Source organism: Corapipo altera, unplaced genomic scaffold (genome assembly GCF_003945725.1).
Source record: "Corapipo altera isolate COAL_440 unplaced genomic scaffold, ASM394572v1 63, whole genome shotgun sequence".
NCBI classification, from domain to species: domain Eukaryota; kingdom Metazoa; phylum Chordata; class Aves; order Passeriformes; family Pipridae; genus Corapipo; species Corapipo altera.
Genome location: NW_020884928.1, coordinates 2,566,588 through 2,593,419, shown reverse-complemented (window position 1 = coordinate 2,593,419; position 26,832 = coordinate 2,566,588). Strand labels below are relative to the sequence as shown.

Genomic DNA, 26,832 nt, shown 5'->3' with positions numbered 1-26,832 from the left:
AGAACTAGCACAAACACCACAGACATATTCACTGAGACACAAACACATTTAATAGAGCAGAGAAAAGTATGCAAGCAATGAAAATGGGGCACACATTGCTAATATTCTTCTGGTTTTCCTTAACCCTCCTTAGTTCCGGTGGATCAGAAATAGTTGTTGCATGCCGAATTTCTTCCTTATATTTAATCTGCAGAATAGATATTACAAAATATTAGCAATTTAAAGAAGATACAGACAGGCAGTAAAACACAACAGTTTATAATCTCTCCCTTACACATACTGCACAGCTAGACCACATTTACAAACACCATTGACCTGAAAAGGAACAGTTATATTTAATTTCTGAAACAGGTTGCTAGGGTCTCTAATGCATCTTGTTTGATGCAATGCATAGAGAGTGCATATAACAAGCCTAGTGTCCTACAACACAGCAGGAATATTCATCACACGGGATTGTGGCTTTCTTCGTGATAATTGGGATGCTGTATATACTGCTTGGAGACTCACATCACTTTGACAATAACTTGGTCTTGCTATTATCTTGCTGTGGAGTCTACCAGTCCATCTCAGAAACCCAGCATTTTCACAAATGTGTTCCTAAAAGGGTGGATGATTGCAAAGTCTCATTTAAGTTCTTTAAAAACACATGTGAACACATAAGTGAGAATATAGACGTTTGGACAGATGATGCCCATGAAGATGCTGTCATATTTATTGTTGCTTTTGCAACATTTAATTTTCAACTTTCTTCTCCAAGATGTGGTACTTCTGGAGAGTGCCTCATTTCTTAACACAGACAAAACAACTTGTTTTTCTCTAAGCTCATACTTGGAAGCTGCAGCTGCTTTGGCTGAAATTTATAAATAAATAAAACCACACCAGCCCAAAGCACAGACCAGGAATGGAAAATTTCAGTCCAGACAGTTTAGGACTGGCAAAAATACTAAAGCACTGGAAAAAAAGGATCTTTTAATAGAGACTATTAGGTAAGTTTAAGAATTGGCAGTGCTACTACTCCTTAAAATGCTTCAAAATGTCCATTACTTGAGTTTTAAACAGACCCCAGCTTTGTGGTGTTGACTAACATACCACAGGGGTTTCCTCATGGATTTCACACAAACAAAAACAAAAATAGAATCTTCTCCTGAAAGCCTTCTTCCCAGTGCTGTGTCCAGCCCTCCCTGCCCCTCATTATAAACACAATTTAAAAATTCCTTAGTTATTTGTAGCTTTTCAGTTCAGATTCAGCTACAGTCCATGGGTCTGCTGCTTACTTTGAAAGTTCTGTGAGATCTTCACTCCAACTGTTTAGAAGGCTCCTTCTTCCAAACTAATCATCATAACAGGTGAGATGAGGTCAACCTCCTTGGCTGTCACCACCTTGTATTTTAGGATTTGAAAACAGACCATTCTGATCTTTGTCTCCTATATATGTAATCTGGAAAAATCTGATCACTTTCAGAACATGATTCAACAGACTTTTTTGTGTGGTTGGTTGTACAGTGAGTGTTATTTTGGTTTGGTGTTCTGGGGTTTCTTTCACTGCAAATTTTCTTCACATTCTATAGTTTCATTTAGCTCAGAAAATAGTTATAATGCTGTCCTAAGTTCCTCTGGCTAAATTCAAAGATATACGTAAAATGTTTAAATCTAATGGATTCAAAATTGGTGTAATTTACCCTTCCTTTGGGACACCTGTAAATTACACAACATAATTTCCCTCTTACCGCACAATATAATTTCCCTCTTGCTGACATATAATTTGAAACATTCTTGCACATTGTCTTTAAATTTGGCATTCTACACTTTTAATAAATATTATATAAGACTTAAGTAATTTCAAGTACACTACATGTAATAAAACACCTTTAGTAAAACATTAACTCTACACACAGAACTAGCAAGGTAAAGGCCATGCTACTTCCATTATACTACTACAGCACTAATGCATTTTGTGTTTCTCTTAGTAGGTGTTTGTTCAAGTGTGTTTACTAGCATACTGATCAACCTTTCATTTTCCCCTCTTCACCCCTGTTTAGGACTTCTAAAACAGCAAGAACACTGTACACTATTTTTCATTTCACTTTGAAAGGTATTGTGAAAAAACATTAGAGCAAGACCACTCCTAATAAGTGGATGTGTGTGTGTGACTACTCTCAAAATAAATGCCTGTGGTAACTGGAAATCAAAAAACAAACAATCAAAGGAGAGAAAAAAAAATTAAAAAACCACCCTCAAATGACATAAACCAACAGTTTCCCAACCAAAACCACTGCTTCAGGATTTAGGACACATGATAGCTTCCACTGTGACTCACAATGATAAGATGAAAAGTGATGTATGGAGCAGAGAAAAAATTCCAAGTAAAATACAAGCTTTTCAAAATTTTATGGAAATTCCCTACCTGACCTTACTTTGGTGGGATATGCAGTGTTTACCAGTGCTCAGTAACCAAGGAAATTCTAGCAGAATAGGTGTCCAGGAGCCCTAATGTAGATCTCAACTAATATTTAAACACCATTTACTATCACATCTATATATTACTTTCAAACTTTACTCTTAAAAAAAAAATCTAATCATCAGAAAAGTCATGTCACAAATATAAAAATGTCCCCAGAGGAGTCCACACCAAATATAACAAACAAGTGAACAATGCAGTTGAAAGGGGTTTCTTGCTTGGCAGTCATTTTTCTGCTTTTTTCCAAGTTTTTATTTATCAGAAGAGAATGTTCTACTTGAAGAAAAAACTCATTTTTATATTTTATTTTTACTTGCTCATTAAAGTGCCAAAGACATGGGACATCCACAGATAAACAACATCAATTCAAAACCAATCTCATCAGATCCACAAATCAACTTGTCATCAGCATGTAAAGAGGCACAAACTCTCCACCTTTTCACACAGCTCAAGTTTGGCTATAATTTTCCTCTTCTTGACATGCAAACTGTATCAAGTCCTACATGACACATGCAGACTCTACCAGAATGTTACAGATTTTCTTTTCTGTCATATAGTATTTTTCTAAATTGCAAATACAACTGCTGTTCAGTCTGTCATATCAGGAGATTCATCTCCTGTTTCTCACCCTTGAAAGACAAAACACTTTCCTCAAATATTTTGTTAAAAGTTATTCTTATTTTTTATAATGCTTCAATTAGAAATTCTACCTTTGGACATTGAAGAACTACACTAGAGATGAGCTCTATCTCTACTAGAATGGAGCTCTATATCCAAAACCTTATATTCTCTAAAATATATATCTCATTGGAACGAGATGTATAATACGAAAATGTAGAATTTTTAGTAAACAAGATGAAAATAAAATTGTCCACCATTTACTCACATAAGAATAATTAATGTTAATAGCACTTACCGAACTAATATTCTGTTGATTTTTCTTTACTCTTTCAATCTCTGGAGTCTCTTTTACAGCTGTGCCAGCTCCTACTTCCTTCTTATAAAATACCTTCATTTTCCCAAAAGAAAAAGTAATTATAAGACTGTTAGCAACGCAAGTACAAGTTCTCATAAAAGGGTTGGGCAATTTTCCAAGTACTAAATTGGTCTGACTATAAATCTTGCTAGGAAAGCAAATACTTTAATTTTTCATAAATCATACCAATTATCAATAACTACGATAACATTGTTTTCAACTGTAACCCAGATAATATATTCTCATTCTTAGACTGACCTCAGCATTTTTAAGTATTTGTAATGACAGTTTTAACCTTGGAAATAATATTAAAATTTATGTCATAATCTATAAACTTTAACAAATGTAACTTTTTACTTAAATAATTTAATTAATTTCAATTGAATGTGCATACACATGCAAGATGTGATTTTGGATTTTTAATCTTCAGATCTTAAAATACTGTGAGAAGTGAACAGATATTACTATTATTTCTAATTTCACAAACTAGAAAATATTGTCATATTCATGATAAAATAACCCAAACAACCAGAGCTACAATCCAAGTCACACAATTTTTCATTTGTGGGTTCAAGTCAGAAAGCTGAGGACTGCATCTAAAAGCAAAGCTCCCTTCTGAAAAGATGCACATGCTGTTTATATAATTCTCCTCTATATTTCAGATACACATGTTGTTTATTTCAATTGTTTCAGTAAAGGATAAAACACAAACTGCATCAGTAAAATCAATCATTCAAAGTTACTGAAAGAGACAGTAAATAACTCCTCCACAGATTCCAAGTGTGGCTACAGTTTAAATAACCATGGAGCACCAGTTCATGCTGCAAAACTCCTAAAGAAATTTTACTTGAATTTCAGTATTTGGTGTCACAGTTGTTGCCATTCCAGTAAGTGTTTCCAGGCTGGTAGTGTAAAAAACAAGTCTGATCCTGGAGTTCATAAAATAAATCTCTGCCATTGAGTATTTCTACTTTTCTTAAACCAAGATTTATTTAACTTTTCCTATCAATAAACTTTAAACAATAAAAACATCATTCTTGATTCATTTCTCCTGCTTTGTGGAAGTCCTCTGTAACCTAGGGTGAATACTACTGCCAAATATTCTGGAGGAGAGTGAATGTCCACAACTAAATTTTAAATATTCAGAAAACTTTAACAATTTAGAATTTTTTTTACCATGTGAGAACAGAGACAGTTTATGAGTATGAACATGAAAGTTCTTCTGCAACAACATGTCAGGTAGAAAGATTTATGTCATGGACTGAACTTTTCTACCAAGTAGGGATTGGTAAAATATGTTGGAGACAGGAATTTTTCTATGAAAGAGATGACTGGGAAGTAAATATCCTGTTGTAAATCATCTGCCAAATGAGCTAGTGAGCTAAAAGCAGCAATGATCTTACCTGCAGAGCTAGTCACTTTTTGTGTCCCTTAAGGCGGGAAAATATTTGAGACAAAATCCAAAAATCAGAAGACTGCCATAATTTTTTTTTTATATTAAGGCTGCTCCCAGTTATATCTTAACTCGCTAAAAAGTAAACTACCTTTATAATCTAAACTGCAATAGAATGATGGAAGATTAAGACACAGAGAAAGAGAAAAAAAAAAGGTAATTCAATCACAGCTATAAACTGCTTTCCTACATTGGAGGATCCAGTTCAGAAACAGAAAATGGACAATCACAAAATAAAGCAAATAAAAATCACCTCGAAGACAAAACATTTTATATTATCTAGTACACTAACAAAGAGTATAATTGTCAGCCTTGGCACTGAAGGCTCAAACTGGCCTTAAAGGGCTGCAAGGGTTTCAGATGCATCAGGAGCTTGTCAAGGCTTAAGTAGTGAAAGGTTATTACATGCCTGGTACCTAACTGTCAGCGAGTCCCCACTACCAGACCCACCAAGGTCTTCCATTTGAAGAATTCATCAAAAGCTATCAAAGGCTGGAGCAGTCAGGAAAGCAGATCATAGAGGCTTGCTTGGATCCCCTCTGTTACAGGGAGTTTCAGTGTAGCATGTTAGGATGCCAGTGATATAAGAAATGGTGACAATCACCATCACACCATGCAGCAGAGCACCATTCAAAATCAGGAGGCAGCAGATCGCAAGAAACAAAATGGGGTCAGTGGGCCTGTCAAGAGCTTCTAGCAGAAAGCAGCCACAGAAACGGACCTGGGGCTCCTGGTAGACAGAAAGCTGACTGGGAGTCTGCAGTGCCCTGGCAGCCAGGAGGGCCAACCCTGTCCTGGGGGGCATCAGGCAAAGCATCGCCAGCTGGTTGAGGGAGGGGATTGTCCCATTCTGCTCTGCACTGGTGTGGCCTCACCTTGAAAACTGCGTGCAGTTTTGGGCACCACAATATAAGACAGATATTAAGCTACTAGAGAGTGTCCAAAGGAGGGTAATGAAGATGGTGAAGGGCCTTGAGGGGAAGCTGTGTGAGGATCAGCTGAGGGCATTTGGTCTGTTCAGCCTGGAGAAGAGGACACTGAGGGGAGACCTCATTGCAGTTACAACTTCCTTCTGAGGGGAAGAGGAGGGGCAGGCACTGACCTCTTCTCTGTGGTGACCAGTGACAAAACCCAAGGGAATGGCCTGAACTTGTGTCAGGGGAAGTATATTAGAAAGAGGTTCTTCACTCAGAGGATGGCTGGGCACTGGAACAGGCTCCCCAGGGAAGTGGTCAGAGCACCAAGCCTGACAGAGTTCAGGAAGTGTTTGGATGATACTCTCAGGTACATGGTGTGACTCTTGGGGATGGTCCTGTACAGGGCCAGGAGATGGACTCGATGATCATTGTGGGTCCCTTCCAACTTAGCATATTCTGTGATTCTGTGAAAGATGTAGCTTTCAGCTGTCCTCATCCAAAGGAAGAAAAAGAGTAGGAAGACATTACAGGAGTGACCACCACCTAGAGAAGCCTCAAACAGTTATCTTCTCTGCTTTCCTGGCAGGCTCTTACTCCCCTGCTGATGCCACAGCTGTACAGGATAGCTGCAGGCAAACAGTTCTGAGAGAAACTAACTGAGCTCATACTTCTGAGAGCTGGAGAAGCTGCAGATATCTCTAAGTTAAAGAACAACATCTGTGTCACATAATACTAAAATATTTAAGTAACCTATATTCCTTTCCCTCAAATCATTGGTTTTATTAGTATTACTTTGTCATAAAAAGCAGCCACTAACTGGTCTTTTGTTCTGGAAGCTAGATTTACTCCTCTTCTCTGTTATATTACAAGCAAAGGCAGAATTACAAACAGCAGAATTAATGGGCCCAAAAAGGAAGTGGAACGTAATACATCCCAAACTGGGCAATTTTAGAAATGTAAGCTCATAATTTATATTTAGAGATATACTGAAACTTAAATCTACCATAAAATTTAAAAATATACCCAGTGCAACATAAAATCATTAGATATATATATTCATGAAACCCAATCTGTTCTAATTTTATAACCATATCTTGATGTACAGTACATATGATAGAAAACAGATGAAAAATCTTATATACACATTAAGAAGCCTTAGATTTTTTTTCCCTTTTAAATAAAGTACTTCCTGGGGCTTGATGGAAAAAGAAAAAAAAAATCTTCATTTAAAAATAACTGTGGCTTGGCAAGGTAGTATAAGTAGTTTAGAAATTCAAAATAATAGTGTCACACCTAGAAAAGCTGAGTATTTTTTAACTGAAAGAAATGAGTGATACAGCTTTTGCCAGGAAAATTATGCAAATGGCACAAAGGACATTTATTCATAAGTTCCTTATTTCATGTTGTGGTACAAGAGAGCCTATTTAAAATGAAAAATATCTGAAAAGTTACAAGCAAAGAGAGAAGCACTATTACTCACTGAACTGATGTTTTTCTGAGTATTTCTTATCCTCTCCATCTCAGGAGTGTCAGGGACAGTAGAATAGTTACAGAGCATCTTTTCCGCTTCATCTTTGTACATTTTCTGAAAAATAATTTTTAAATATCTATTTCTTTCTTTGGGGCTGAGGATATCAAAAGTACAACAAAAGATGCCTATTGCTGATGAGTCTCCTCATCCCTGTCCAGTATTTATTTCAACTTTCTCCTCCATGATGTTGTTACCATTGCCTGTGCGGGACACCCAACACTGTCCCCCACACTAAAAATATATAATATACATATATATAATATATATATATCCTCATATATATTTTCTCTTTACTGTCAGGATATATGTAACATATCATTAGGTAGTGTAAAAAGAACTACAGGTAGATGTAAACAAGTAAATTCAATTGTCATGGTATAACAGGCCTAGATAAAAATGAGAGTCAGATAGTTAAGACATTTTACTACATGTAAATTAATTTAGTACAGGTATGAAAGCCTCTACAGAGCTACAGAAGAAGTATTTTGAGCAATGTATGTCAAGCACTCAATGTTATACAGAATTAAAACATTCAGCCTTTGACCATGTCTACCTGGATTGCTATTTCTGAAGCCCTTTTGACCCATTGTATTTTTGGAGTACATAGACCAACTTGCATTCCTTTTCCTATAATTTCAGTCTCTAGATCCTTTTTATATCCTTTCTGAAGAAGAAATAAAAGAGAAAAAACCCTATAACTAATACCACAATTCTCCATACATGCTGTCTTCAAAGCTATTCTGATAGTACTGGTCAGACTTCAAAAAAAATCTCTTCAATTTCTTTAATTATTTTTTTGTGCACTGCTTACATCTTTTAGCGTAAGAATGTTCAAGAAGATTTTATGTTTTTAACATTTCATTGTGTTTTACTTCCAAAGTAATCTTAAAGCGATTAATTGTGTACTCACCTGGCTGACAATTTCAGAAGCTTTTTTGGCTCGTTGTATATCAAGGGTATCTGCGCTCACTTCCATTCCCTTTCCTTTAATTTCATTCTCCAAGTCTTTCTTGTATTCTTTCTGAAAATAATAGCATTGGAAATACATCTGACAGTCAAATTCTTAATTTTTTTCCCAATTTAATCTGTGTAATTCCACTGAGCAGCATTCACAAAACACCTAATAAGTATTGATTCAACAGTACTAGTTTTGTAGAATCTATCCATGTGACACCCACACTGTAGCTGCTGACAGGCTAAAAAATTCTTTTAAGAGACTACTCACTTCAGCTCTGATGTAACCTTTCACATCTATCTGTCTTTCCACTTTTAGCAGCTGCAATCACAGACAAAAGTAAGATGAGATTTTCTTCCCTCTGCCATGCTTTGGAAGACTGGGGTCATGAGGTTTTAGCATCTCTCTAACTCCTTCTATCATTTGGCCCTAACTAAATAAGTAGTTATTTCAACCTAAAAGCAGAAGAGCCCACAGCAATCGAACACACCCCAGGCCAGGCATAACTCATGAGGAACAAGAGCAAGCTGCAAAAGATGACGGAAAATCAAAGTTCTTGGAAGTCTTAACTTTCTCTCACATGCTGATTATGCAACTTTCAGACTCCGTGCATTTCGACAAATCAGCTATTTGGTGAAATCTGTGGTATCGCTACTGCCTAGATTGGTCAACACCTGGAATTCTCAACAACAATAATTTGTTGCATGCTGTCAAATGGAAAGCTTGGACCAGGTACAGTACTGACCATACTTGCAATTTCTGAAGCTTTCTTGGCTCGTCTTATCTCAGGGGTATCTGGACCAACTTCCATGCCCTTCCCTTTAATTTCAGTTTCTAGGTCCTTCTTGTATTGTTTCTGTGAAGATAAAACTTATACATTATATTCACAGTATCCAGAGAGTTAAAGGTAGATTTATTTTTATTTTTTTTTTGCAAAAGAGATTGAAATTTAGGATTTAGAGTCAAACAAAACTCCCAGATTAAGGGCCACAACTCTCAAGACTCTTGGTAAGCTGTTGTCAGAAAAAAAACCATAACAAACTACAGGAGGAAAACTTTTAGAAGGTATTCACTAACTGTACAAATCTCTACCACTGAAATTTTAATGTGGCAGAGGGTGGGAGGAAATCAGTCCATACAGCTTGCTACAATTATCCTCTAAAGTAAAGGGGGAGTTTAGCTCTGCAGAACATAGTGTAATAAGCTGGTACTTGATGCCAGCCTAATTGAAACACATTTTCTTTTAAGAAAATATTTTATTTATGAAAAGACTACATGTTAGAAATTTAATACCATACAGAATTGCTTCCAGTGAACTTCCAGAGCAGGAAGTTGTAATTTATTCATTTAATAGGTCTTTCCTGAACCATAGCCATTAGGCAAGTAGCAGTACTCATCTGTGATTGCTCCTTTTTCCTCACAACATAAATTATAAATAACCAATAACTTGAAAACAAAATGAATATTTCATCTTCATCTTATACAAGCAAGGATATATTCCTTATTCATCAGCAAAATATATTAAAATGTAATACTGAAATATTGTATACAATAATTACCCTTTTTTATTTAAAAAAATGTTCTTAGCCAGTGCTATTCCTATTACTACAGTAGTAATCACTCTTTTTCTATTCTAGTTCATCTCTGCCTGTGGAAACCTTTTTTTTTCAAAATAAATACATATAATTATAAAATTTTCCTTAATTTTCTTGTTTGATAATTATTTTTTAGGTTGTGCATTAGTTAAAAAAAGAAGGAGAATATTTTTCTACTCGATGCAATAGTCTGATCACTTACAAGAACAAAAGCAAAAAGATTTTCAGTCTTCCATCTCTATCTCATTCTGATATGGACATAAATGTGATAAAACAACTCTTTACTTTGCAAACCATAGTCTTTTGAAAAAGTGTAAGTTAACCTGTGGGAAGACATCATCCCTCAATTCCTCTCTGCAGCAGTAGGATGGTAGATGTTTCCTCCAAGCTTCATATTGTGTAAAACACCAAGGGAAAGATAATCCTGGCAGTTACAGCTATATATTCCTGCACTTCTTTACAGTGGTCAGATTGGTCCTATGCATGTCATCCCCTCTGGCTTTTATGGCTAAGTATGTATATGTGTGCAAATAAACATATATATATATATATAAATATACACATACATATACACACACACACTCGTGTGTGTATAAAATGAATATAAAATGCCCAAAGGCATAACGTGCAGCATGAGCTTAGTCTTCCCTCTTCCCTCCCCACACCCTCCAACCCTTCTGCTGCTTCCCAGAGACAGTCTTTGGAAGACCACCCTGAGGAACTCATGCATTCAGAAAGCCTGTTCTAAACAGACAAATCTGTTCTAAACAGCACAGTTCTAAATGCTGTATCCATTGACCCCACTAACAATTTCCTTTAACCTTTTAATTGCCTGAAAATCTGAAATCTGAAATATTTGTCCTGAGTTGATTTTTATCCAGAGCTTTACTATATTTTTAAAGCAAAACAGAAATAGCCTTAGTTTCAATACTTATGTATTTCATTGTAGATTATGTAAAAATTTTTAAAAAAATTTAATCTTCTCCACTGAGTTTAATGTAAAAGGTGAACCCTCTGTGACATTAATAACCTTAACTAGCATAACATACCTCATTTAGTATCTGAGCAGCATTTTTCACTCTAATCAAATCTGGTGTATCTTCAAACACTGTCATTCCTTTTCCTTTCATCCCTTCTTCCAAATCTTTTCGATATTCTTTCTAAGGATTAAAAAAAAAAGAAAAAAAAAAAAAAGAAAAAATTGTGAAAGAGGTTTCTCCACTTAATATTGGTGCAAGATCTTGAAAAGAAATGCCACTTATTAAATGTCTGAAGGGTCTCTTTGAAATTTCTATGAAATATGAATTAGCTGTAGTACAGATTTCAGAGTTAAAATAGAATTGGAGGTTGTGAAATCGAAAGGTACAACACTGAAAAAGTGAAAAAATTTTAAAGTCATCATATATTTTGTTGTGCTCTTGAAAACCAGCCCTCCCTATACAGAACTAGCACACTGTTTAGGGGCCTTGACTGTCTTCGGACAGACATTTTTACTGCAGTAGCATTTTCTTTCTGCAGATCAATATATGCTGTGCTGCAGTTTTTACCTCTGTTCCAATAATGGCACCCCAATCAGGATGGATTCCCTGAACAACACACTAGGACCTGTTAAAACAACTGCTTGACAAATTATAATGTAGAAGCAATATTCCTACCATATCACTCCTGTGCCTTTTAGACACTGCACTGATATGATCTATCAGCATTCAGCAGCCGCAGCCTCCAGAGTACTCAAATGTTCAATATAAAATTCAAAGTACACCAGAACCTGCCCACAGACATTTGGTTGTTTTTACTCTTCCCAGGTCCTAAAGAGCTGATGTAAGCCTACTGAAGTTCAAGGTCTTTAAGTTTTGTAAGGATTTTTAATTGCTCCATCTCCAGGTGAGGATTAGGCTTTTTTAAGCAAAGAAACTAGAAGAACATTGAAGAAAATATATATCAGAAGGATTTACACAGACATGAACTAATACTCCTAATTATGTATTAAATTTCATAAGTAGCAGTGCGCACCTTTATCTTCCATAAGCTCTTTATTTAAATAAAAGGAAAACAGGTATTTTTAAAGAAGCTTCTTTTGTCATCACAAGCATGTCCCACAACAAGCAGGAAACAACTTCTTTTAATTTAGAACTATTTAATTCATCTGTCTCTTCTGAAGGAGTTGTGAATGTGGTTCCAGAGAAGAAAGTTCGTGTTGTTACAAAATAGGAAATATGTACAGAATTATCTACAGTGGGAAGGCAACAGAATAAGCTGGAACATAGCTGACACTTGGGGGGGGGGGGGGGGGGAATAAGAAGCGATTTAAAAACTGATTCATTTTTCAGTAACTTCTTCTTGTTCCATGCATTATCTATTTAAAGTTTATTATGAACCTTAATGCAAAGATACTCAGCTACATCCTTGACTATGAAGAAATACATAATTTTGCTGAATTGTGAAAGATAATAATTAATTTGACCTGTGCAATCTTTGGGTTTGGAATATATTCCTTGAATATGGATATAAAACCATACAAAATTCATGCAGTTTTGCATTAAAATATCATTCCCATTTTCTCATATTCTTCCCCTTTGGCTTACAAGCATGGTTTATTCCCTAAGTAATGAGTCATAAAACTTGAGGAGTTAAGAATTAGGGAATATCTTAATGCATACAGCACTATGGAGAGAAGCTACATCAAAATTTTCAAACATGAACATTTATAGCACATTACAACTATGCCTGCAATAACGACTTCTGTGAGCATTCAGCAAGCAGATTAAACAAAATGACAACATTTGCATTTTTCCCTAGTGAGTAGGCATACATGAGATGTACGCACAGAATGGTACTGCACAAACTAGACCCAGCTTGAGACTTGCTTACCTGACAGCCAGGCTTATCAGAATAAATTATTTATTAGAGGATGAATAATAAAACAAATCTGAAAAGAAATTTTTTTCTTTATCCATATGAAGTTTAGCAGACTGGGATAAGTTGTATAAACAGCAAGGAAAGGAACAAGGTTCAAGGGTTTTTAATTCTAGCACCTTTATTTGTTTGGGCAAAAAAAAATCAGTTCTTAAAACAATAAATACAAACAAGGTACTGTTGGCTCCCAGATTCAAAGGGAGGATATCTATCAGCTCTGCTCTTCTCTTCTAGCAGTTCTAGCTCTTCTAAATTTGGTCAAATAGTAACCGTAATCTACAGAACCAACCAATACTCAAAACCTAACATGAAACCTATTCTGAATAACAATATAAAAAAACTAAAGATAAAAGGATTCTCAGTTATGGAAAAAAATTATTTCATTTGTAGTGACATGTACAACTGAGAACATCTGACAAATCTTAAAGAAACAGAGGGCATATAGAAAGCCTGTACCATCTAACAAAATGTGCTTAAAGCAAATTATGTAATATCACAACTATATTATGGAATTTTGGTCTTTGTTATTTTCATCCATAACATGCATGATAGGTAATTATTTCAATTAACTTAGTTAAAAGTGACCATACACAGCTCAAGGCATCCATATAACCACAACAGACTATCATAAATGTGAAATAATAACTCAAAAGGAAAAACTGCCATCTGGATGCCAACAGAAATCCTCCTTTACACCCCTTCATCTATCTAAAACCTCTATTTTTCTGGTTCAGGTGTGTTGAGCCTTATAATTTACTTACTACACAACTATTCATACAAATTGATGTGAAGCAATTCTTATTCATGAAGTGACCTGTATTCAGCTAGTTAACTTTAAGCTATTCAGCACACAGTAGCTCGTAGTGATGCTGCTTATTGCTCAGTTACAACTTAACAACAGCAAAAAATCCTTTACCTCTTTCAGAAGGTTAGTGACTTGCTTTATATGCAAGAACTCTGGGGTCTTGTCTAAATCCAGTGAGGGTCTTCCCTTGATCCCTTCTTCAAAATCTTTGCGATACATTTTCTGTTGAAGCAAAACCAATAATTAGTGGTACATACATACATACACAATTCCAAGCATATTTCAGAAAGAACACTGTAAACAGACCCAGAAATTAACCATGTCATAAATTAGTCATCACACTAATAAGTAACTTCATTACTCATTTCATTATCTAGGTTAGCTATACAAGACAGAGACAATCTAGACAAAAATATGTGCATGGTATTTCCAAAGAGAATGTTGAACTTTAATTATGAAAGAAACAGTTTGCTTGGTAGGGAAAAGAGAAGACAAATGGCACACAAGGTAATGGTCTGAAACTCATTAAAGTTTCTACCAAGAGGATGAGGTCATCTGTTTTCCATGACACAGCAAAAGTAATGGAATCAAACTGCAGCATGGGGGACACAGGAAAATACTCTTGCTCAGGATGGATGGTGAAGCACTGGACTAGATTGTCTGGGAGGTCACAAAATCTCCATCATTTGAAGTTTTTTTTAAAAAGTGAGAAAAGTATGGCCTGACATAGGACAGCCAGTGCTGTTCTGGAACAGTCCTTCCCCACTGCTGAGGAGCACGTTTCAGTTAAGGCATGGGGTTGGTCTGGGTTCTGTGGCTTCACTTACTCACATGTGAGAACCATCCCTCACTAATGACAGAATTAAAGGGAAAAGTTAAAAAATTAGTAATCTCTGATCTAGATGACCTCGAGCTTCTTCTCAATTAGATGATGCTACAGACAACCTCTGTCTAGTGTTAGCACCAATGACCTTTTGAGAAAAAAACAAATTTGAAGGAAGAACTGAGTTACAGAATAGCAGAGATAACTACGCAGTATAATTCTACCATATCCTAAATTTACACTCTGCTTCATACACTTTCTTGAGTACAAGATGTCTGCTAACTTCTCTGTTGATCTAACTTTTACTTCTTCAGACACACATTTTTACTGACCTCACTTTGCATTTTTTGAGCCTCTTTTGAAACTTGATACATTGGTGTATCCACAAACTCCAGCATTGATCTGCCTTTAGATTTTTCATAATTCTCTTTGTACTTGACCTAGGAAAATTAAAATAAAGTCTGTTAGCAGCTGACAGAATGTGAGATCTGATTGCTTGCCTCAGCAAAAGACAAATCCTGTCTTAGCCACACTCCTTAGAAGTTTTGAGTTGGAAGACTCCTCCCAAATTTAACCTGTTGAAGAAACAGGGCAGCTAGATAAGGTAATTTGTTTTCTGGAGTCATTTATTCCTTTTCTTCAAATTGTCAAACCTAACAATTGTGAGCTTTGAAGACAGCAGGAGTGAGAAGCATCAATCACAATCCTTAAACTAATTGCATGATTTTGGCCAAATGACCTATGTCTGAACAGCTGGCAGCTTTTTAACAAGGATCCCCTGCCATGTTTCCCATAAAACAACACATTTACTGTAACAACAACAAAATTTTGTTTCACAGTCAGGCCCCACAGGTCTTTGCTTCAGGTTCAGGAGCACCACTCTCAAATGCATTTTTGTTTGTACCTGTGGGAGGGAGAAGGGAAGGAAAACTAATGCCTCAGTAGGGTCCGATCTTGCACCAACATTCCCCTCACAGCTACCAGGGACCATGACCTTAAAGCTAGCAGTAAAATCACAACGAAGGACACAGGGTTAAGACATCAACTTATGACTTTATGCTAACTCGCAAAGCAAATACACTCTGTTTGGAAACCTGGAGAAGCCTTCTGAACTCATTCATTCACGCTCTTTTGATTAAGGCAGGCAAACACATTACTTATCTCAAACAATCATTGTGCGGTATGATGGAGTGTTCTACACAAGCCTTAAAAGAAAGCAAATAGCTACAAATCAAAATATTATATTCATAAAGAGTAATGTCATTTTAATTTATTTTTCTCTTCAAAAACAGTGATGTCTGAATTTCTCTTTCCCTGTCAGGCTTCTGCATTAGGTTTGGGTCCTGCAAAAACACTCTCCTCTCTTCTCATGGGGTGCTTCTGATTGACTATGCACTGTACATCACTGTAATCTGCCATGCAGTTTTGTGACTCATTTAATCACCATTAGAATGCTGCATTTTTCTCTTTGCAGGATGTGTTTGTGGTTGTGTATTCCTGACTTTGCAGCACCACATTTGCTTTGTGGTGGATTTGTTCAGTGGTACCCAGGGTGAAATGATAGAAGCCCTTGCTTTACTTAAATGATTTCTTATTTTCACACTGAAATAAAAAATATCCAAGAATGTTTTCATCGACAAAATCCAGAAGGTTTTGGAATTTAAATACCATTTAAAATAAGTATGGAAGAAAGAGCATAGAAGAAACTACATTTTAGGCCTCCCAACTCAGGAGTTCTGACACATTTGAATTTAAAATATTGTGATGAAATGAAGAAAGGATACAATAAAAAACAACTTTTGTACATTCTTAGAGAAAATGTTTGCCCTGGTAATCCAAAAGTCAAATGTTTATGTTCGATAGAAAATAAACGTTATTGTTTACATCTGACATGCAAAGGAACACAAATGATGGTCTGGGTTTGCCTCCTAGTGGAAAGAGTTATAAATGTCACACAACAAAATCACTTCTGTAGTGGAAAAAAATGAAAACTATCTCCATCTACATATACTGATTGTATATCTTCATTCCTCAACTAATGGAACAAAATAAAAAAATAATTCTATAAAATCAAATTAGGTAAATCTCATAACCTCTTGCTACACTGAGCTACAAGCACTAGATTCAGTCTCTTAAGTTCTATTTATTCACCCTGTTCCATAAAATGAAATACATCTAAGTTCACCTTTTTTTAGCCTGTAGTTCATTAGCAACTCAAAGTCTCTAAAACAGGCACAGATTTAGAATGTGAAAAGCAATAAACTAGCTGTTATACACATATCAAAGTGTTAAATTTTATGTCTCCATAGCTTATGCTACATGTATACCTGCCATGGTTTAACCACAGCCAGCAACTAAGCCTCACACTGCTGCTCACACACTTTGCCCAATGGGATGGGTGAGAGAATCAGAAGGTAAAAATAAGAAAACTCATAGTTTGAGATAAGAACAGTTTAATAATTGAAATAAAATAAAATTTTATCATCCTAATAATAAATAGATAGTAAAAGAAAAATAACAAAAAGAAAGAGAGATAAAGAAAATATCAAGAAAAAACAAGTGATGCAAATAAAAAAAAAATTGTCCATCACTGACTGACCAATGCTCAACCAATGCTCAATGTTCCCAAGCAGCAGCTCCCAGCCAGCTTCCCCCAAGTTTATATGCTGAGTATGACACCATATGGTGTGCGATATCCCTTTGGCCAGTGTGAGTCAGCTGTCCTGGCTGTATCCTCTCTCAGCATCTCATGCACTCCCAGACACCTCAATGGCAGGGCTGCATGAGAAGCTGAAAAGTTCTTGACTTAGGGTAAGCACTGCCCAGCAATAATCAAACATCAATGTTTGGTTAACAACCAAATTGTTATCAACATTATTTTCATCTTAAATCCAAAACACAGCACTATACCTAGCTACTAGGAAGAAAAGTAACTCTATCCAAACTGAAACCAGGACAATACTGTATGAGGGGAAAATTCCACCTTGTGAATTCTCTTCCTTATCAAAATAATAAAAACAGGATGAGTTCAACCTGTCAAAATCAGTCTATCTGTGTCCAAAAATGCGTATCAACCTTTCCTCTTAACTGATGGAATTTATTTCCATGGAAGTTGACTTGTATAACAGCCTTGCATTGATATTACAGTATATGTACTTCATAAAGTTTTGCACCCACTCCTACACTCTAGGTCAATCAGCAAACCCATTCATTTAATCAACCAGATTAATTTATGAGTTTAATTAACCATACAGGTTTCAATCTGTTGCATCGGTGCAGGTGTAGCTATGTTATGCAAAAGATAATGAGAAGCATAACGTTCAATGGAGAAAGGTATACTGCAGGGAAACAGCAAAACTGGGCAATTAGCAAGCAGCTCTGTGTTTCAGAAGGAAAAAAACCAGACCATATGATCAGTCGTTGGAAATCAGTCAACAGTACAGTCAGGAAGACTGTTTCATACAATGGAAGCAGATTTCAAGACAGATTTGGTATGAGCTGCGGAGAGAAAAGGAGGAGAACACAAGGAAGGTATTGGAAAAGCAGGGAGAAAGGCAGAAGACTAACCATTTTAAAATCAAAGCAATGACATGGGGAGGTCAAATCTGAGAAGGACTGTGAAAACAGAATTTCTGCAGAAGACAAACAGTTAGTGGAGAGATTAAGGATTGGCAAAGCATTCTGTTTCCTGCTTGCAGCAAGAAAAAATACCCACCAGCATTTGGAAAATGCAAAAATCAGAGACTTAGTATTAGAGTCCTCAGACCAGCAGATAGACATTATGAATCAACCCTTCCTGGGCAAAAGAAAGAAATAAATTTTGCAAGACATGATCTGCTTAAGGGAAGGTCCAGGTTTCTATCTCATTAGAGATAAGATGACAAATCTGTCTTGAAATCTGCTCAGCTCCTGCCACCATAGAGCAATCTTCCTTCCCAACACTACCCACTCATGCTTCTCCACAGCAGTTCTGCAGGACTTCTCTGGTTTCAGGAGTAAAGATGACAAATGCAGTTAATCAGCCTACAGGCATCATGCATGCAGCACAGGTGCTCTTGGAGTGGGAGAGAAACTTTATCATGGCACAGAAGCCAGGGATTTCCTAGCTCGTCCTTCCTACTTCAACCCCCACCACTATCATATGTCAGACCACCAGCCCCATGAAGGGGCTTGTCTCGTTACGTGGCAGAATGCAGCATGTGCCTATTCTGACCTGGTGTAGGAAGCCTCAGACATTTAGGAGGGAAAAAAGGTTTAGGCAGAGAAACTGTAAGGGAAGATAGCACTTGAGAGGCTGTTCATGAAAGAAGTCTAAATATTAAACTAGCATAATGGCCCCTTCTGTACAGACATTTGCAGATGAAAGCAAGATCTTAGACAAAACAAGATTTGCAAGGAAAGAAGTACCTTAGAACAAATTTTAAAAACAGACAAGGTTTCAGACATATAAGAATAAACACTCAACATCAGAAGTCTGTGTAATTCTTCCATAGTATATTGTTTATTCTAATAATTGAAATATGTCTTTCTAAAAACCAGCTTTTCATCCCTCATCTACTATAATTCCAATACTCTAGTCTTGGTCATATTGATCGACATAACTGGTCTACTCTGGCCTCCAATCAGGAGGTCTGGAGATACACCATCTATAATGCAGCTGTCTCCTTTGAGAACGCACGCAGGATCACTCTCGAGGAGAAAAGACAACGCAGAAAGAATCATGTCTTGCAGAATACACCACTTAAGGAGTCTTTCTGCTGTGCCTTTTGCAATCGGACGTGTCTATCTTGTATTGGTCTTTTTAGTCACCAGCGCGCTTGTAACAAATGTGGGTAGAGTCCTTCCCAAATCTTCGTTCGCGAAGCCCAGCCATGAGATGAGTCTACTACATATGAGACCATGAAGCAAGTACCAAAAATTTTTGTTTCCTAGAGTGACTATACATACTACATTCCTTACTACATTTATCTTTCAGGTCATTCTTAAAAAGGCAACTTACATCACTGTGCGTTTTGCTGATATTTAAAGCATGGTTTAAATAGAGCAGATTTGGTAGATCAGACGCTGGATCATGTAGGCTTTCCAAATCTTTCTTGTAATTCACCTGGAAAGAGAATTCAGGTTATGCAAACTAAAGATTAACAAAATATTCACAGGTTTGTATTACAGTGTGGCCGTCCAGAAACAGAAAGCATTAAGTGCTTGCCTGAGCAATCTGTACCAGCCACTAGATGGTGGTCATCTACTGTTATTTGGAAGAAAAGGAAAAAGCAGTATTGGAATTATTCTGCAGAGGAAGTACTTAGGAACTACTCAAACTTTTCCTCCAAAAAGGACACTTTCAGCAAAATCACACTTTGTATGACTTTTCAGACTAGATTTTTTTTTTCCTTTTTCCTCTCCCCTCCCCTCTCACCCCCACTTAAATCAAGATGATCTTCCTCAATACTTTGAGTCTATTCATTTTAAACACCATTAATTCTTACACTTTTTCTCCTGCTTCAGGCATTACACTAACTGTCTAATTTAAAAGGTTGTATATATAGCAGTAAAAGGGAAGTGCTCCTGGATCTTTTATCTAAAGCAGATTGCTTTCAGCAAATATAAGCAATATGGTGACATAAGGCAAAAGATAATCCCTTAATGAAGTAGGAGAAGATAACTTCCTATCAGCCTACAGTAGGATTTTCCATACTTCTCATAGCTGGATGCCCACCTTTACAGGAAGAAAGCTAGCCACCTTACCTATCTTGGATGAAAAATCTTTTAAACTAATACCTCCACATATGTATTCTTCACTAATTTAGTGAAGAATGTGTTCTTCACTAATTTAGGTAGACTCTAAATCTATGATATTTAATTTGCACATTTCTTACAATATTAATTAATTCAATTAATTTTTTACTTCACATGTAGATTTTGGAAACAATTACATATTCCACTGTACTCTTCCCAGAGCCGGTCTCTCCTGTTCGCATTGCATGGTGTCCCACACTTTGGAAATGCCAAACTACTACTCTTCACTGTCTGGGATTACAGCCTCAAAGAAGAGCTCACATTTTTAGCATTAGACACACTTTTAAATATATCATCCCAACAGCATTATCACTCTATACAGAGGATTTCTCCTGTCTGGCTCCAGCAGCAGACACCCATTGCTCAACATAGTGACTGCTATATTTTCTAAAACTACTGAGAAGATCAACCAGCAGAATGAAGTCTCAAAAACAGGCATCCAAATCTGAACTGCTCATGCAACCTCCTTCACTCCTCAAAGATAGGCACCTACAAGAGGTGAGAAGAATTTCCCTCTAGACCTGTTTATTTCTTTCCTGAAAACAAAGGGACCAAGTACAGGGCAATTAGCTCAGAGTAAGCACTCATGCCTTTGAACACACAAAATTAAGCAAGATGAATCTCATCTAAAATGGTTATGAAAAATTCTGTAAGCCCTCTGTCAGAAGTGGAGGAAGAAATGGATAACATGCTGTACCTGGTACACACTGTATAACAGAGACTGCAGCTCAGCCTAACTCATAAGATGACAAAAGAAATTCTACTTGTGAACAAATGTTAGGTTATTCAGGATGTAAATGCATGTAAAATACAAAGCCAATTAACTTACATCACTTGCCAAGGTGGATGCAATCTTTGCTTGCTTGAAGGAAGCACTGTCAAGAGGATTGTACTGGTGATTCTTCATTTCCTTACTGAACTGCTCTTTGTATTTCACCTTTCACCAGAACAAATATGTCTAATATTAACACACAGCACTTAAAAAAGGCACAGAGAATTCAGACTACAAAGACACTTATCGAAAGCAATTGTCTTATTCATAAATCTTTAAACAATCTTTAAAAAAGCTCAGTTTAGCCCCACCTGTGACTGCCTTGTGTTGGTTTCAAAACAAGTTTTATGTATCCAATTTTACTAAAATTTTAAGATTGTCATATGCAATTCCTGGCGCTGCAGGATTTATAAAAAGAAAACAGAACTAAAACCATATGATTCACCTGAGTAATCAAACAAACCAGAACTGTTCGACTAGCAGTAATAATCTCCTAACTGAGAATCATTCAATTTGTATCTAACATCAAAAAGAAATAAATTCTAAGATGAATAAATCATAAAATTTATAAAACAAATCATTTGTGAATTTTTCAACCACCTGAAAGTGGGAAGTCAGAATCAAACTTCCCACTCAGCTGTCTTCCCACCACCAGGTCCACGTGTCAGTCATGCTGTTAGAATGGCACCAGAGCCCCCAGGTCTATTTTTGATTCCACCAGAAATTTCCCATGAGACGCTGAGGAATTTCTCTGTAGTACAGCCTTTTCCTGGGGACAATGCCCACCTCATTACAGTGCTAGAAAGTATAATTAAATGCCTGTCTGCCACGACTTTCACTCTCTTTTCTTCTTGTTCAAAAGAAAAAGGGGGAATGACAACACACGTAAGAGGAAATGAGCAGTATATAAATATTGAGACAACAGCATTAAAAGCAATTCCATCACAAAAATTCCATAAAACATGCTAAAGAACTGAATTCAAAATCTGAAAATATAAAATTGAACAAATAGTGTATCTCCCTCCTTTGCCCCCTTTGTGCGTGACCATCAAACATCTGGAGACTATGCATACATGTTTGCTTCTTTCCAACAGCTGGGCATAAAGAGGGAGAATAAAGTTCAGTCTGAATTATGCTGCTTTCATGAATGCTAGTCAGACACCTGATATCTGAGCCTATGCAACATCCATTATAATTTACCACGCTCTGCATTAAATAAATACACGGATTTTTCCCTTCTCCTTTTTTCTCTATTCCCACATGAATGTCTAATAAAGTGGTTAAACCACCTCAAACAATCTCCTTCAAAAATTATTTTTTTCTCAGCTTTAGTTGTGGGAAGAGTGATTTTTTTTTTTCCTTTTTAGTTCTTCCTTACCTCAAAAGACCCTCAACATGGTTAAGCTTATACAATCTCATTATCATTAGTCACAATGCCCACTATTTCATTAATCAGGATAACAAGCAACCAAAACTAAGCCACCCAAACAGAAATTAGCTGCGTATGTTCAAGAATTACTTTATAATTCCAGCACTTCGGTTAATTCTTCTAAGGAAGGAAATTCTAAAACATTGATACTTTTAAAGAGAAACTTTATCTGAACACATGATGAACTTCATAATCTTTCACACTAGCTCTAGAAGAGAGTATCTATTGCCTTCTGGTAGATTCATCTGGATCATATTGTTTGATATTTGCCTTGGCTTTGGATCAAGTGCAAAAGCATATATCTGAATACAAAGACAAAGGCAAATCCATGGTCTGTATGAGCAATGAAGGAATAAATCAGAGGACTTTTCTCTTTTAAACGGTGTATCCAAAACTCGCCTTCTAATGAAAATCAGGCAGTGCTGGAATATGTCATTCAAAAAGCCTCTGAAACCAGGGATCAAGTCAGCACGGCGAGCAAAATTGTGTTTTACTCATTTATTCACTTCATAACAATATCATGCACAAGACTTCAAATATCCAGCTCCTGCAGGCTGCCTTCTGCCTGGCCAACAAATGGCCACAAACAGTACACACATACCAAATATCTTGGTCCTTGAGATTCTTGTTAAATGAGAGAGCATTGGTGTTAAGGGGACCTCTCCTCACAACTAGTTTGCCATCTCCCAGCAGCAGATGTTTCATGCCACCTTTTAAAAGATTTTTTTTAGCAATGCATTTCAATCTAGAGTTTCTTCTTTTGTGTCACTTCAGATCACATTGCTGCTAATGTAGGAAAGAGGGGGGCCAGTGAATCCAGTCTTCAGGAGGTTTGCCATGCCTTCAGGACCGTGCGTCCTGATGCCAAAGTGCAGGAGGGTCCCAAACTTAAGGATACCCCAAACACTAATGTTCCTGATGCAGTGAGGGCTGTCTTGGTAACTCCAGGCCCTGCTGCCTCCTCTGGCTGCTCAGCTTATTGCCTCCCCTGCATCATGGTACAGGTTGCTCTGGAGCAAAATGGAGGATACACAGTGATATCCAATGACCCCGGCGCATCTCCAGAGCACTTCCAGCAGTCATTTAACTGACTTGTCATAGGGGGTTTGTCTCATTGAAAGCTAGACAGACATCCACTTTCTCTTTTATCAACATTTTCTTGTTTCTTTCCCCCTTTTGAAAGGAAGCGTGGGGTGGGAGAAGGTGAAGAAAGAAGATGAGTCACGGTGAAAGAACACACCCGGTATTTATCCTTCTTTTGAACAGGATAAAGTTATGAACGCAGTTTATAAAGAGAAAATGTACCTAAGAGAACGGGTTCTGAATAAAAACAATGAAGACAAACACTTCATGTGATTTCTAAACCATCTGAAGGGGGAAGGTCTTAACAATGCTGTAATATGGTGGAAGAGCAAACAAGTGGGAGTAGAATTGACAGTTGTTAGTGGACACTTATCTTCCAATTTCATCATTAACTGAGAGCTTTAATTTAATGAGGGCTTAAAAAGATGGTTACTTATTTACCATCTTCATTAAAGTCTTAAGTTTGTTTATTTTTTTAGAGATTATGTAGTGGGTGCTAATTTAAAAGAAATGCATGGAGCTTGCTCTTTAGTGGTTGCATAAGAAAGAGCAGACTCTGCAGGCTTTTAACACAACAACATCCCTGAAAAACCAAACTGGAATTAAATAAGGCCTGGATAAACAAAGTTCTCATCAGCCTTGCACAAAACCTATAAAAGTCAAAATTGCAGCTGGACAGAGCAGTGTCTTTTGAAGCTTAGCAGCAACATTCCTAAATCAAATCTGTAGTTCAAAGCTGTTCACACAGGGAGTGTTCAGTTTCAGAAGTGGATGACATCACCCACTGTTCAGATTTACAAAGAAACTACAAAAATTGAATCATTCAACCACTGGGATCCCAGGATGAAGCAGACACAGCTAAAGCACTTCCTCATGACCATATGAAAACGTCTTTAAAAAAAGGAAAAACCTGTTAGAACACAAATATATTGAAGGAAATGTCACATAAACAAAGAGAAAAATTGAAATATTCATAGCTAAAAGCACTAGCAGAGTTTAAAGCAAAGATTAAGAAAATCCTAGGCTCTTTGTGTTGTTACTGAAAATCTCAGAGAAGGTGCATTTTGAAAAACATTTTACCTTTAACAATTTTATCCCTGAAACAATAAGTACCAGATACAGCAACAAATATGAAAATCCAAAATTATTAAGTCTAAAACCAGTTATTGAACACCATAAGGGGAATACATCATATCAGCAGCTCTTTGAAGAAGCTAATAAAACACTTTAGAAGACATAAAGAGTACATAAACAAGTGCTTGTTTTAATAAAAAAAAAAAAGCCCAAATTATACAATGTATATTCAGCAAATTGACAAGCTTCATGTTTTCACAAAGCTAATGCAATTTCTGTTTCAAATTTGCTCTAAAATCAACAGAAAAGGGTTACCACATGCTGTGGGTAAATACACTAGTTCTGGGAGCTATTATTTTTGCTGCTGTTGTTTTCAAAAGCTTTGTTAAAAAAAAATTATAAAGGAAAAAAAGGAGAGAGAGAGAGAGAGAGAGAGAAAACACTGATTTTTGTAAAGCCTTGAGTGCCAGTCAAACATTAACACTATTTTCTTTGCTTTGTTTGCTTTCCTGCTTGCCTTGATTGCTTTCTCCCTTAGTTACACCCACACTGCCTGACCTCTTCTTGCTCCTGTTCTCTATACTCCCTAAATTACCTACCCATATGCACCACATTAAAACATGTTATCATCGTCTCTTCCCATTACATCCATCAGAATTGCCAACTTTGCAAATTTACTGTGAGGGTCAAATAACTAATATTTCTCTGCATGTCGCAGCTTATAGATTCATGCTATTAGGGAAGATTATCTATTTTAGCACAAAAAGTTTATAATCCTTCCATTTGCTGAGAAATAAATGGAAACTCTAAAAGCCAGAAAGTCTGGATACAATAATGAGATCATTAAATTTACTATTTTTTTAAATCTTGTAATTGTTACAAGCCTGTTTCACGATCCTTGTGTGAAGAGGACTGACATGACTGACTCATATTTAGGTCTCTTCCTCTCCTCCAGCACAGGTGCATTCTTCATCCTGCCCCACCACCCTGCTCTTTGGACACAGAGGTCATCTTCATTTTTCTGTGCTTTTGATTTATGATTAGTGTGTCTAAGTGTTATAATGATTCAAATAATATATAAAAACATTAGACAACTCATGGCCACCGCCTTCCCTTCAGAGGAGGTGGGGGAATTGCTGAGTGTACCTCCCTGCTGCTAAGAGCCACTCGGTATTTACACCCTCCGTGCTGCTGCAGGCAGACGGCTGGCAGCAGAGCGTCAGCACTGCCTCCCTTTTCCCATCACAAACACTGCAACCAGTCACAACAGTGTAGACTGAGGAGACGACAAGACAAGGAAGGATCCAGGGCCAGTGGCTGCAGAGTTTGGACCACCACAAGCAATACATTTTGTCAACCGCTCCTCCCTTCCTGCCACACCTTTTGCACTATTTGGACTCTCTAAAGAAGTTAAAATTGCACAGTAAATGCTGCCTTCTGCAGAAAGATCTCAATTAGAACTGCTGCCATCCCAGTCTCTGGCAGTTAAGAGACTCTATTATAAAAGTGTTTGCAGATGCAGCTTGCATTGTCCAAGAGAAAAAGCACATCTAACAATAATGAGATAAAACATGCATTGATGAAGCCTTCCATGCAGCTGGCTCAGCATCAGCTTGCAAGACCTCATGATCCAGATGATATTTTTCGCTTGTTGAGATTGTTGGCCACAATCTCATGGGTACTAGGCTTGGGCAGATGGAGAGGGCTATTGGAAAGGGAACCAGTTTGGTCCCGTTTGCGACAACAGGCAGCTGCCAGCCCACTAGATTCTGAAACAGGCTGTAAGGAAAGGAGTGTTCAGGCAGCAATTGAGTAGAAATAAAGGACATTACGCACTAAATTTAGATATGAACCCTTTTAAAAACCACTAAAGGTGTTTGCTAAATGACAGACAGCTCCCTTTCCTATAAGTGACACCCAGGTCTAAGCAGCATCGCACTGCCTCTTTCTAGAAAGCACTAGTTGACTTCCTAGCCTGCACGACGCTAAACACAAAATAATCTCTTAGCAGACTTGCCCATCAGCAGAGGAATGAGTACAAGATCCATTACAAAGTGGAAGACAGAAATCTATTTGGAAAAGACAAACTCATTTTGATTCTGAACACATCATCAACAAAGCAATAAAAACCATTTATTTCCTTCTTTTTCTCTTTGTGCAGTGAGTTTGTGACGGTCCAGTGTGAAAGAGGAAACCATGCAGCCGGTATCTAAAGATAACAGCAAAAGGAGCTCAACCTACTGTAGACA

General features: G+C 36.9%; 1 protein-coding gene across 3 annotated transcripts in view; it reads right to left on the bottom strand.

Annotated features, from left to right (window-relative positions):
- NEBL (nebulette) overlaps positions 1-26,832 on the bottom strand; it is a 251,586-nt gene that overhangs the window by 40,442 nt on the left and 184,312 nt on the right. The window contains exons 8-18 of one of the 3 annotated variants that reach the window (XM_027658661.1): positions 21,055-21,162; positions 19,429-19,533; positions 14,762-14,869; positions 13,718-13,828; positions 10,935-11,045; positions 9,036-9,146; positions 8,246-8,356; positions 7,889-7,999; positions 7,285-7,389; positions 3,375-3,467; positions 95-187 (exon numbers count right to left, since the gene is read on the bottom strand). The exons of the other annotated variants lie outside the window; for them this stretch is intronic. Of the exons in view, the coding sequence (XP_027514462.1) occupies positions 95-187; positions 3,375-3,467; positions 7,285-7,389; positions 7,889-7,999; positions 8,246-8,356; positions 9,036-9,146; positions 10,935-11,045; positions 13,718-13,828; positions 14,762-14,869; positions 19,429-19,533; positions 21,055-21,162 (1,167 nt within the window). The remainder of the gene's footprint in view (positions 1-94; positions 188-3,374; positions 3,468-7,284; positions 7,390-7,888; positions 8,000-8,245; positions 8,357-9,035; positions 9,147-10,934; positions 11,046-13,717; positions 13,829-14,761; positions 14,870-19,428; positions 19,534-21,054; positions 21,163-26,832) is intronic. 3 annotated transcript variants of the gene reach the window in all.